The 12,443-nt window shown below is 34.9% G+C and overlaps 1 protein-coding gene across 4 annotated transcripts; it reads right to left on the bottom strand.

Moving 5' to 3' along the window:
* Positions 1-5,029: 5,029 nt before the first annotated feature.
* Positions 5,030-11,504, bottom strand: LOC128206582 (uncharacterized). 4 transcript variants are annotated; one of them, XM_052909160.1, is made up of 4 exons: positions 11,289-11,504; positions 8,709-8,810; positions 5,943-6,070; positions 5,030-5,399 (listed from the first exon to the last, which is right to left on the bottom strand). In XM_052909160.1, exons 2-4 carry the CDS (start codon positions 8,785-8,787, stop codon positions 5,280-5,282), a joined length of 327 nt encoding a protein of 108 aa, XP_052765120.1. In that variant the 5' UTR covers positions 8,788-8,810; positions 11,289-11,504; the 3' UTR covers positions 5,030-5,279. The 4 variants fall into 4 exon arrangements, with proteins under 4 accessions (XP_052765120.1, XP_052765117.1, XP_052765119.1 ...); XM_052909157.1 differs by having other exon boundaries at positions 8,709-8,837; positions 11,289-11,503; XM_052909159.1 differs by lacking the exon at positions 11,289-11,504 and adding an exon at positions 8,999-9,151 and having other exon boundaries at positions 8,709-8,837.
* Between the last annotated feature and the right edge of the window lie 939 nt (positions 11,505-12,443).

The raw sequence follows: 12,443 nt of genomic DNA on the forward strand, positions 1-12,443 counted from the left end.
CCTGCTCCTGGCGTTCGATGAAGTCTGCTCCGCCCCCCCCCCCTGACCCAGTTTATGCATCCTGCTCCTGGCGTTCGATGAGGTCTGCTCTGCTCCCCCTGACCCAGTTTATGCATCCTGCTCCTGGCGTTCGATGAGGTCTGCTCTGCCACCTTATTCAATTATATATGTTCTGGTGCTGGAGATCGAGGAGGTCTACCCTACCCCCCTCACTCAATATATTAAGATACATTCTTGTGTTGACGATCCATTACACTCGCTTCATCATTTCGGACACCAGACCGGCTTTTGCCAAGGTAATGAAATTTAACAGAGGTCTATACAATTATGTGTTTCATAACATAAAAAAATGGATTATTTTCTTTCAAAACATCCAAAGTTATTTTCGTCTCTCATTGACTGATTCAAGCATTGACATGGCATAATGTCTTTAAAAGTATGTGCCTTTCAGGCATAAGGTCCGCAGTATGTGTGTTTCTTTCAAGCACAACGTCCACAATTATATTTGCCTTACAAATTGGGTTGTATTTACAAACAGTAGCTGTGTAATGATTGATATAACTCACATCGATTAAAACACGAGCTGAAGTAGGACAACTAGCTTTACTATACGCCGCTTTGTCTTATGACCGAATCCATTGAATATGTTCGATATGCCTGTCAAAAACAATAAAACAAATCCAAAAATATATCCAATTAAGGCCCATACTTTAAGTTTAGGATAATATGGAGAGCTTGATTAGGTCAGCCCGCTTGACTATACGCCGCTTTGTCTCATAGTCGTATGCAGTTTTGATGATATATATTCTCGTTAAAACAATACAAAATACAAATTTCAAAATGATCTAATTAATGCCCATAATTTGAATTTAGTATTATATGGAGTTATGCAACCTATTTTGATAATTGCCGTTAGCGACAGTGTGAAGAATGAAGTACTTTGGATGAACGGGTTTCAAATCCAAGCCCAAGTTGCCCTAAAACTTTAAATAAACTTTTTAGTCGATCATGGGTCATGATATTGATGATTAAGTGGAGTTTTGCATCCTAATTGTAAGATGGACATGAACATAACTTTGAAACATGAAGTACTTTGAAAAAAGGGTATAGAAATTATAAGTGAAATTCCAAACTTGCTCTTAAATTTAAACCGAACACAATATGAGGAGAAACCAGGGCCGTATTTAGAAAGATACTTAATTATCTAACCACATTGTGTGATTGTAATAAATACCAACTTCCCCTTCAACTCTAACCGGACGCCGAAGTCACCGGTAACGCAGACAATGGGGCAAGTATTTCTGCCCTCTGTTTTCTAATAATTAGGATAAAACATAATATTTGAATGAGATTTTAATCTTTCTTATTGAATGATTAAAAATATCAAAAACTAACAAGTGTGTCCTAAGGCGATTGCCACTGACGATATTTTTTTATAAATATCTACTGTGTGCTGTCTTATTACCACCTTTATTACGTCTCTTTTCTAACTTTGACTGTGTATATTTCAACCCCCTTAAAGCGTGCATCTGAAACCTTATATTTGTTTTCATTCATACAAACAGTGTTTGTTCACATCTGTTTATTTTGTAAGAAATGTAGATGTTCGGTAAGTTGAAACCACCTCGCTGGGCGCCATTGTTGCTTTTTGAGTTATTCCAGGTTATTGATAGAATAAATCCTAACCGAGTGTGGGTTGATATGTCCAGATTACCATTTATCTATGTATCTAGGTATTTAATTTACCAACATTGCCAATGTTTACATAATATCTGAGAGTCTGATTTATGTAACCAAACCCTCCTTCTCTCTTCGTTCTCCTACTGTGACTTCTGTTATCCATGCATGTTACTAACAAAAACGTATGTGAGTTCAATCAAGTCGTCTAAAACAAAGTCAAACAGCTTAAGTATGCACAACAATCAATCAAGCTTGAGATTTCCTGCATCTTTAAAAAGGCAAGGGGGAGAAATATGATAAGGCTATTGTATTTTCTACTTACAAATTGTGTCCCGTAGATTGTAATTTCAACGGGCTACAATGATTTCGCTATAAACCTTGGATCGATGACATAGTTGAACTATATTTATGACGATCAAACAATTTGTCAAGATTTACCATATTTTATCGTTTTCTTTTGTGCGGGGAAATGTTTAAAAGTATTGTATAGGCTAGCAGATTTATACATATAACAATGAAATATATCAACTATTTGCTTTATATGTTTTTACATTTCATTTTACTTTTCAATTAAAGATAAACAACAATCAAGGTATCAACACAATTTTATATTACATCAATGGCATTTAAAGATATACAAACATTATGCGTTGTTTGTATTTTAACATATAGATAACAAATACTATCTGCATTTAAGATGCATTGTATAAACCTTAATCAAGACAAACAATACTGCGTAACAGCTTGCACTTGGAAATGACCGTCCTGTATTCATTCACATGTATAATAGTTCAATGAATTGCCCTCATAACCTTAAGCAGCAGATCCACCCATAAAAAGACAGTCTTTGTCCCGACAGCCAACCCCGCTTGTACTGCGCTCTGCTCAAGCGCAATGCTTCTAGAGACCACGGCTTGTCCCTGAAATCATTCAATGTAAGTTCACAAACAAATATTTGGACTTATTTAGAAACAATAGGTTGAAGTTTTTGTCTCTTATTTTAAATACTATTTCACTCGTGTATGACCTTTTAACCTATTTCATGATCCAACACTCAAAGTATTTACACGTTTAATATGATGGTTCCTCTTAAGACCGCTAAAAAAATTGTTTTCTGCAGACCTAGTTCATAGGTCGTTTATCTTTTGAATCGTTGTTAAAATGAAACAAGTATTTTTAACCTCACCCATTGGAAAAACAGCAAAGCGAAACAAAACATGGTACAACATTTATGCAAATGTACAAACCTAAGTCCCAGCCTCGATCGACTCAGCATTGATGCCAGCAGATCCGAACCAGAGGCTGCGTTTAGCAAAAGAACAAAATGTCTGCAACACCTGTGTGACACCAACTGCTACCCTCGAAAGTTCTCTTAGAGAAAGCTATGCAATGCATTAGGTGTTTGGTTAATGCATTAATTACTTTAAAGTACTAAATTTGCATTATAGTTCCAACCAACTTACAACATTCATTATGTTTAAACAAACAACTTAATATTGGTTTATGCCTCAAACTTTGGTATCATGTTGGGTTCTCGTGTTTAGATATATTGATAGCTAGCTCCCCGTTGCTCTCCATTCATGTTTTCGACACGTTGGCCTCCACTCAATGACCAAGCCCCAATATTTTTTTTCTTAAGCTTTTAATGCTTAAACGGCTTTTTTTAAACTTAAGTTTGGTTTTGAATAATGAACAATAATTTATTGTGAATTTCGTGAAGATAATTCCTGACTTACATGTATTTTGTTTTGAATAATGTTAAAGAAGCAAGCATTACTCTCATGATACCAATACAAAAAAGCGAGCTTAGCTTGTCATGTTATACGAGACTTTTTAGAGAAATTGTCGTCTGTGACGTTATTCATCAAATTTCTTTAGTCCTTACTGAAGTCTATTTCTTACTTTTTCATAGTTATGATAATAGAAAGATATTTATGAAATTGCTCTTCTAAAACAAATGTAATTACTCAACTCTAGTTAACTCAATCATATCATTATCATAATTATACTATGATAGAATACTTTCCGTCATAAAGTATAGTGATGTATATGAATGTTTGGACAATGTTTTAAAGAGTGGTGTAATATTGCAAGAAATGTATTTGCAGAAGTAAGTAATTTACGTTCATGAGAAAAATCATCATCATCTTCATCATTATTATAATTATTATTAATAATATTATAGTTATTATTATTATTATTATTATTATTATTATTATTATTATTATTATTATTATTATTATTTTTATTATTATTGCCACCATCATCATTATCATCATCATCACCACCACCAACACCATCATCATCATCATCATCATCATCATCACCACCATCATCATCATCATCATCATCATCATCATCACCACCAACACCATCATCATTATCATCATCATCATCATCACCACCATCATCATCATCATCATCATCATCATCATCACCACCAACACCATCATCATCATCATCATCATAATAATAATAAGTAGCACAGTATTTAAATCAACAAAAGTAAACAATCTATTTCCTACCTGTTATTCTGGTAGATACTGTCAGAAGTGTATGTTTTAACACGGATCTAATTATGTCACTATACAATCAAAAATAATAAGTTGTCTACTAAATGAATGCGACTGGCCTTTCATACATTTTCTTAATCTGTATAGGCCATTTCAAATCAAGCATATGCTAAAATTCAGTTGAGGGAAATGTTTACGTATTAAATGCTTATTATGAAACATAAGCCTAGATATCATTGTCTATAACTCTCCTGAAATGCGTCGTTAGAGGTATAAAAATAATCTGTGACTGACTTATAATCATTATGAGTTTTTGCAACCATGAGCAATTAAACAACACGGTTCGATTTCCATCGGATATGATTAGCATAATAAGTTTAAAGCATTTTGCCGATTTTTTTGTAGATAACTAACAGTTTTACGATATCTGTTTGTTTGTTTGAAAGAAAAGGCAGCTTTGTTCGTTTCATTGTAATGAAATTGAAGGCTAATTTTTCATCCTTGGTAAACTGAATTCGATTCTAGAAAGATCTTATGAAGAAATATGAGCTGTATGCTATTCATTGTATAGTGTTAAAGCGAGAACAGGTGTGACACACATTGGTAATTTTAAATCAATTACACTGCCAATATTAAATGGGTCTCGGGTCTCTTTATTCAAATATATAGATCCATTTATTTTCAGTCGATTGAGCGGTACAAATACCTGCGTTTCGCATGAATCGCTTCGCAATTATAATACTTTCAAAATGCAAGTCAATACGTTTTCAGATAATACGGTGAAGCAAAAACATACACGTATATCGTCTGCATGTCCGAGTGAAAACAAACGTTCGTTGTAATAATAAGATTTATTTTAGTTCAATGTTGAAAAATGTTAATTGCGATAATACACTTTTAATGTGATTATAATTGTTGCTAAATCAACAGTTTGTGATTATAAAGCAAGTTTTTGCTTTTGTCAATTTGTTGGTACGTTCGAATTATTGAAATAATCAACTTTTTGTTAAGGTTCCCTCAAATTAACCAACTGGTATATTCGGTTAGTAAAATAGAATCCAACTGCTTTAATTAAGTATTTTATGGTTAGTCGTCAAATTTATTACTGGACGCCGACCCAGCCGCAAACCCTCCGACAAACAGTGCCACTTTAGCCCCGATTCCGAGACCGGTCGTACCTGCGCTCCCGGAAGCAACTGCTGATCCCTAGAGACAAAACATGTTATACTAAAGAATATCTAATGATGATTGAGTTTATATTTTAAGTTTAAGATATTTGATATTTTTTTATAAACCACAGTTCATTCAGCGACGGATACACGATACCCGATTTTACTCTTATTGAGTTTCATAATTTATCGACGATTAGTTATATTCCAAACTTAAACGTTGATGATGGCGATGAGATAGTTCTTCGAACGCACAGCTAGTATACTTTTGATGCCTGTGCTGAAATGTTCCTACAGTTGTTATGATAATGAGTTAATAGAAAGGACAATTGCAATGCGTAACGTGGTTTCCAACGATGATTGTTTTCTTAAGTTAACAGGGTTGTGTACTTCGGGTTTCGGCGATAGGCTCTCTGTGTTGTTACTTTATTAAATGAGATACAAAAAAAAAAAAAAATATGATGATTGACATTAAACATCGTATTGACTTCATGTATAGATCGTTATGTAAACATAAATTTTATAAGTATTATTTTAACACAAGGTTAACGACTTTACCTGAATTGATCATTTTACCTACCAATGATCCGGCCGTAACACCAGCGGCTCCAATTCCACCAGCCCCAAACGCAATAGGGGCAGCCACAACGGCACATGCCCCAACCACGCCGCCAAAGACAATATTCTTCCAGCTGAACCAAGAGTCATCTAAAAATGATTTGGTTGTATTGACCATAGATAGAGTTGCTTTTTTGAAATTATGTAGTATCTACGTCAATAAATACATAAAAAATGCAGCGAAATACAGCCAATATTTGGATCCTATTTCGTTTTTTTAGCATAAATTTTGTCTACACTCAATCATTTAAATTGGTGAGAGATGATTGTAAAATCAGCTTCAACAAATATTCTAAAAGTGTCCATTCGCATCTAAATTACATCGAGGGATGAAAGCGAAAAGGTTTTATCTTCTCCTTTATTTGATGTCACTTAGAACCTTTGCGCATTCATCCCTCGAGATTGTACATATAGTTTAAAAGGTAAAGATTATTCAACTGGAATGGAAAACAAATATTTATATATTTATTTCTTATTCGTAAATGTAAACGGAATCAGAAAGGGAATCCGTAATTGTTCCTTAAATAAGAGGTATTTTTAACGCCAGCAGTTTCTGCGGTTTCTGGAAAACTTTAACGCAAAATCAAAAACGATGAACACCGTTTTATTTTCCTCATAGCACCGGCTAAAACGATATTAAATTTCACGAATGTTGACATAGTCTGTCTTAACCTAGGTATTAACGAGTATATGATGCGTACAAATACGTGTGTATCTATAATTCCGTACCATACCTAGTGTGTCATACGTCTCATGACTTAAATTACTGTTAGTCTTTGCAGACAAACTTTACCCACCGTATGAGCGCCGACTTATTTACAATTAAGTACGTCCTGTTAGATCACCCAGCGTTACTAAAACTAAGTACAAACTGTCTAATGGCCTGAAATCACAGTATATACCGTCGATGATACCAGCATAATTGACACCATTATATATGCATTTTCGAATCACATAGCTTAACGACAATATAGTACATACCAGAGGAGAACCCAGTTTTCCTAAAAACATTTGACATATTATCCAGATATCAGGCGAAGTGCGAAACCTAAAATGAATGTTTAGAAGAAAAGACATAGTGTCATGGCAACGAGCGCTGCAAATATATATTAGCTATCGTCGGGAAATATTAGAAAAAGGACGTTTTTGCGCAACATCCAGCGTTACTGCAAAGTGTACATGTCGTTAACACCAACCGTTACTGAAACCCGTACATGTCGTCAACACCCAGCATTACTGAAACCCGTACATGTCGTCAGCATCCAGCGTTACTGCAAAGTGTACATGTCGTCAACATCCAGCGTTACTGCAAAGTGTACATGTCGTCAACACCCAGCGTTACTGCAAAGTGTACATGTCGTCAACACCCAGCGTTAATGAAACCCGTACATGTCGTCAACACCCAGCATTACTGAAACCCGTACATGTCGTCAGCATCCAGCGTTACTGCAAAGTGTACATGTCGTCAGCATCCAGCGTTACTGCAAAGTGTACATGTCGTCAACACCCAGCGTTACTGCAAAGTGTACATGTCGTCAACACCCAGCGTTACTGCAAAGTGTACATGTCGCCAACACCCAGCGTTACTGCAAAGCGTACATGCCTTCAACATCCAGAGTTACTGAAACCCGTACATACCGTCAACACCCAGAGTTACTGAAACTCGTACAAACCAACCGTCAACACCCAGCGTTACTGAAATCCGGACATGCCGCCAACACCCAGCGTTACTGAAACCCGTACAAGCCGTAAACACCCAGCGTTACTGAAACCCGTACATGCCGTCAACGCCCAGCGTTACTGAAACCCGTTCATGCCGCCAACACCCAGCGTTACTGAAACCCGTACATACCGTCAACACCCAGCGTTACTGAAACCCGTACATACCGTCAAAACCCAGCGTTACGGAAACCCGTACATGCCGTTAACACCCAGTGTTACTGAAACCCGTACAAGCCGTAAACACCCAGCGTTACTGAAACCCGTACATACCGTCAACACCCAGCGTTACTGAAACCCGTACATACCGTCAACACCCAGCATTACTGCAAAGCGTACATGCCTTCAACAACCAGAGTTACTGAAACCCGTACATACCGTCAACACCCAGCGTTACTGAAACCCGTACATGCCGTCGAACCACTCAGTGTTATTTAAACAATATTTCACAACTTTGAATCGACAAACGTTTCAAAAAACAAAGTAAAAATTATCGGATCATGTTGTTTTTAAAAACCAATCATACTCCTATCCCTTTAGCATCAAATCTTAAAAAGGTCATAGCATAGAAGTAGCATCGAAGCAGAAGTTTTGCAAATTCATGAAACCCAACGTTGCAGAGTAGACAGCAGTGTCAAAACACGGGCGTAAGTGATTAAAATAGTTCGTATCGTCGAAACATCCAACATTATCATTACAAAATAACTAACATAAAATAAAAAAGCAAGCGTTACTGAAAAGAAGTGGTATGAACCATCTACACAGGGAGTGATATTAAAAGAATACCATAACGTAGTAGAAAGATAGTAGCTTCGAAGGATCGTACTAAATATAAATTTATACCGGCTGATCCGAGCTTGATTTGGACAACTAGTAAGTAGTATATAGGCATATGGCTTTACTGAAAACAATAATCTGACCTTCGGTGCAACGATCGTTACTTAAAGCGAAGAACTCACCTTTAACATTAGAACTGAGTATCGAGCGTTGCTAAATAAAAATATCATACCATCGGAATATCGGGCATAACAGGAAGGCACACACCCTGTTAATAAGAGTCCAGCAAGGAATAAAACCCTCGAATCCATGTTGGCACGACACAATTTACAGTCTGTAAGGAAAGCGTTGTTTTTACTAGCTGAAATTGATCAGAAATTTAGTGCACATGTATACAACGTTCACACTGTGATAAATGACGATTTTCTACATCAATGAGCAAACATTAAGCGCTTCAACTTATAAACACTAAAAAAAACGTATAAATAGACATTATACAATAAATGTTAAATATAAATATACCCGAATAAGATAAAGATATTTCACTAAACTCCAATGTCTTCGTTCTAGTTTTAAATTATTCACGCTTAGATCATTTTAACTTTTGGCAAACAAAGTCTTAAGTTTCAAGTGATTGCTGATACGGATCGTTATTGCGCTGAGGTTTGTTATCAAATAATCTGCCAAATTTGTTCAAATAGCTTTCAAAAGGTGATATACATACAATTTCTATAATTTCGATAATTATCATGCTGAAGTTTCATGTTTCAGATGATTGTTAAAACGTATTGGTAGTGCCTTCTTGTACATAAAAGAAATATAGATCACGTTTAAAATATCAGACCCACATATTGGTTATTTATCAGTATGGATTTGGTGATATTTGAAGTCTGAATGTAATTTTGTATGCTGCATTATCGTGAAACCAATCGTATCTACCATTTGACAAAAAATAAACGTTTTTGCCAAAACTGGAAAATATATCCGCAAATATGGTACGATATACGTCAATTTTGTGAAAAATTGCTGTGAAATCGGCTATTTAAGAACTCCTGGTAGTTCCATAGCGCATAACGTTTGAGTCATTAACAAAGTACTCCAGTGTCCCAACATCACAAAAATAATTTAGTCATTTATAAGTCTCGAGTTCATCTCATTTTTCCACATTGCAACAAAGTCTTGTTCAAAACACTTCTGCTTTAATATACTTACTCAAATGTTACGTTATTCATGCAATTAAATAACACCAAGTTAAACAGTACTTAAATGAACAAAAAATATCAATTTAGTTCCTACCTGCTATTCTGGTAGATACTGCGTACTTAATAACATAGTAGTTTTAACACGGATGCAATGATTTAACAATAAGATACCAATAGCCGGTTGTCTACGAAAAGTAATCGACTGACCTTTTATACATGACATACTCGGCCTAGGCCATACGAAATCAATTATACGCTTAAATTTTGTTGAGAGGAGTCGTTACGTATTAGAACGCCTGTAGCAAAACGTAAGCCTATCGTACATAATTTATAACTTGTGTCATTAGAGGCTAATATTATAATATGCGACTGATTAATAATTAATTATGAGTTATTTTTGCAACATAAAAATACCATTCCATCGTCTCGACAATAATCGGACATGATTTGCATAATAAATTCAAAGCATTTGGCAGAATATTGTTATCGATAACTGACATTGTGTACGATTACTTGTTGGTGTTTGAAAAAAAAAGCTTTGTTTGCTTTACTGCACTGAATATGGAAGCCAAGTTTTACAATAATGATAAACTAAATATCATTTCAAAAAGAGCATAATTCGACATTTGTTTCTGTAAGCTTTTCGTACATTGTTAAAGCGACAACAGGTTTGACACACAGTGGGCAATTTTGAAAAAAAATCATACCACTAATATCAAACGATGATTTTGAAGTGTATGAAATGCGTTATAATTTTGAATCTAATCCAACTAGAATATTTTCAAAATTTATTCATTTTCAGACAATGGAATGGTACAAATATATACCCACTTTTCGCATAGATCGGAACGCAATTCGAATATCATCAAAACGCAAGCAAATATGTTTTCAAAATAATAAGGTGTAGTAAATGTAGACATGTGTATCGTATGCGTTTTTAATAACATAAACTTTTGTTATTATAGATAGGGAATATTATGTCAGGCGGTTAATCCATGGTGTTGTATCACTTCGAGTTGCTTGTGGAAGAATCCGTATTGAACGAGATCGAAGGTCGAGTGCGCTTCTGATTCTTCCACAAGTAACAAGGCTTTTATAATATACCTTAACACTATTTGCAATTAAAGACAGCCAAATATGTTAACATTTTAATTTCATCGAACCCAGAAACACGTAAGCAACTAGACAAAATAATACCAAGTATACATGCATAATACAAAATATTAATGGAATATGAATATAAATCATTCACGCGACCTTGTGTGACGTCATTATGAATTGTTTAAAACGAAAGTAAACGTCCGGCATTTAAAAACAAGTAAACAGTTGAACTGTTGAACTAGAATATGTGAGTTTTATTCAGTTTTATTAATTTTACTCTCAGGGCATTCATTCACTGTCACTATCGATTACCCGGCATATGTAACAATCGGGCACACTATGATAGATGACGATGTTTTTACGAAATAAGTCAACATGACGCGCTTTCTAATGTTTAAATTAATTAAAACAAATATGTACTAATACATTAAATTTTATGTTGAATAAACAGTTAATCCACAATTGAACACATAAATATGCCTAAATAAGCTTGATATTCTATAACTTACCAGCGATTCCTTTTTGTTTAAAATTGTATGTGTTATCACAAAATCGTTGTCAGCGAATGATATTGTTACACTTTCGATAATTCCGTTCTCATTTAAAATATAGTGATTTTGCTGGGTCACACAATTTTCAGAAAATAGTTTCAATACAATTTCGGTAATTGGTACGCTAAAGATCAATTCACTCAAAGTTTCAAGTTTCAAGTGATTGTTAAAACGTATTGGTAGAGGGCTTCTGCTTTTGAAATAAATATAAATCTCATTCAAAATATTTATTAGTATCGATTTTGTTATAATTGAAGTTTGACTGTGAGTTTAAATGTCTGCTGTGCCTAAAAGATGTATTATCTTGTAATTTTATCGATTCTCGTGTTTGAATGAAAAATAAATTGCGTTGCCAACAATGGAAATTCTACCTTAAATAGATGATTTGATATACACAATTGTGAAATTTCAATGCTGTGCTAAATGACAATTAGGTATTTCCAAAGCGCTGATACTATGTAATGACTCCATTAAGATCCATCGAGGCTCCAGCTTACAATTTACAATCGACGTATACACACGGGAAATCCCGTGCCTTCTACGCAGCGCGCACTCAACAGCGGATCGAATAAGATACAACGTTGATAATGTGTCAATGAGTTGTCTTTAGGCTAGTACACCTTTTTAAATGATTAATTATTCATACCTAACATTGGATAATACTAAAAATAAGCATAAAGGCTACATAGGCCTGCCAAATAATTCACCAGTTGTATATCATTGGCCGCACAGACGATCCCATTCACCATTATGATTCATGCCGATGCCGGCTGGACGGTGATCCTATACTTTTGGTTCATTTGAAATGATATTACTCTCTGCTCAACAATAGAATACGTGAACGAAAGCACATATATAATACAGTCAGTATTTGTGATATTTATTTCATCTGAAGTTTGCCGCACGTGAAATAACATAACCCCCTTATATCTAATAGCTCTGTAATCATTTTTGTTTGGGGTATTTTACTACACGTACAGTCCTCTCCTTTGCAACCAAATAAATGTGGACAGGAATCAAACTTATTTCTATGTTCAAACATAGTTCATATTTTTGTGAGCATTACTAGTGATTATGTTATGATTACTGGGATTGTCCTTGTATTTTTCAGTG

The sequence above is a fragment of the Mya arenaria genome, chromosome 10, assembly GCF_026914265.1.
Source record: "Mya arenaria isolate MELC-2E11 chromosome 10, ASM2691426v1".
In the NCBI taxonomy this organism is placed as follows: Eukaryota; Metazoa; Mollusca; class Bivalvia; order Myida; family Myidae; genus Mya; species Mya arenaria.

Excerpts from the sequence above, each read along its gene's own strand:
- LOC128206582 (XM_052909160.1), bottom strand. The coding sequence starts at position 8,787 with ATGGATTCGAGGGTTTTATTCCTTGCTGGACTCTTATTAACAGGGTGT. Across the intron at positions 6,071-8,708 it reads TTATGCCCGATATTCCGATG|ATGACTCTTGGTTCAGCTGG; the intron begins GTATGATATTTT and ends AATCATTTTTAG. Across the intron at positions 5,400-5,942 it reads GTGTTACGGCCGGATCATTG|GGATCAGCAGTTGCTTCCGG; the intron begins GTAGGTAAAATG and ends TTTTGTCTCTAG.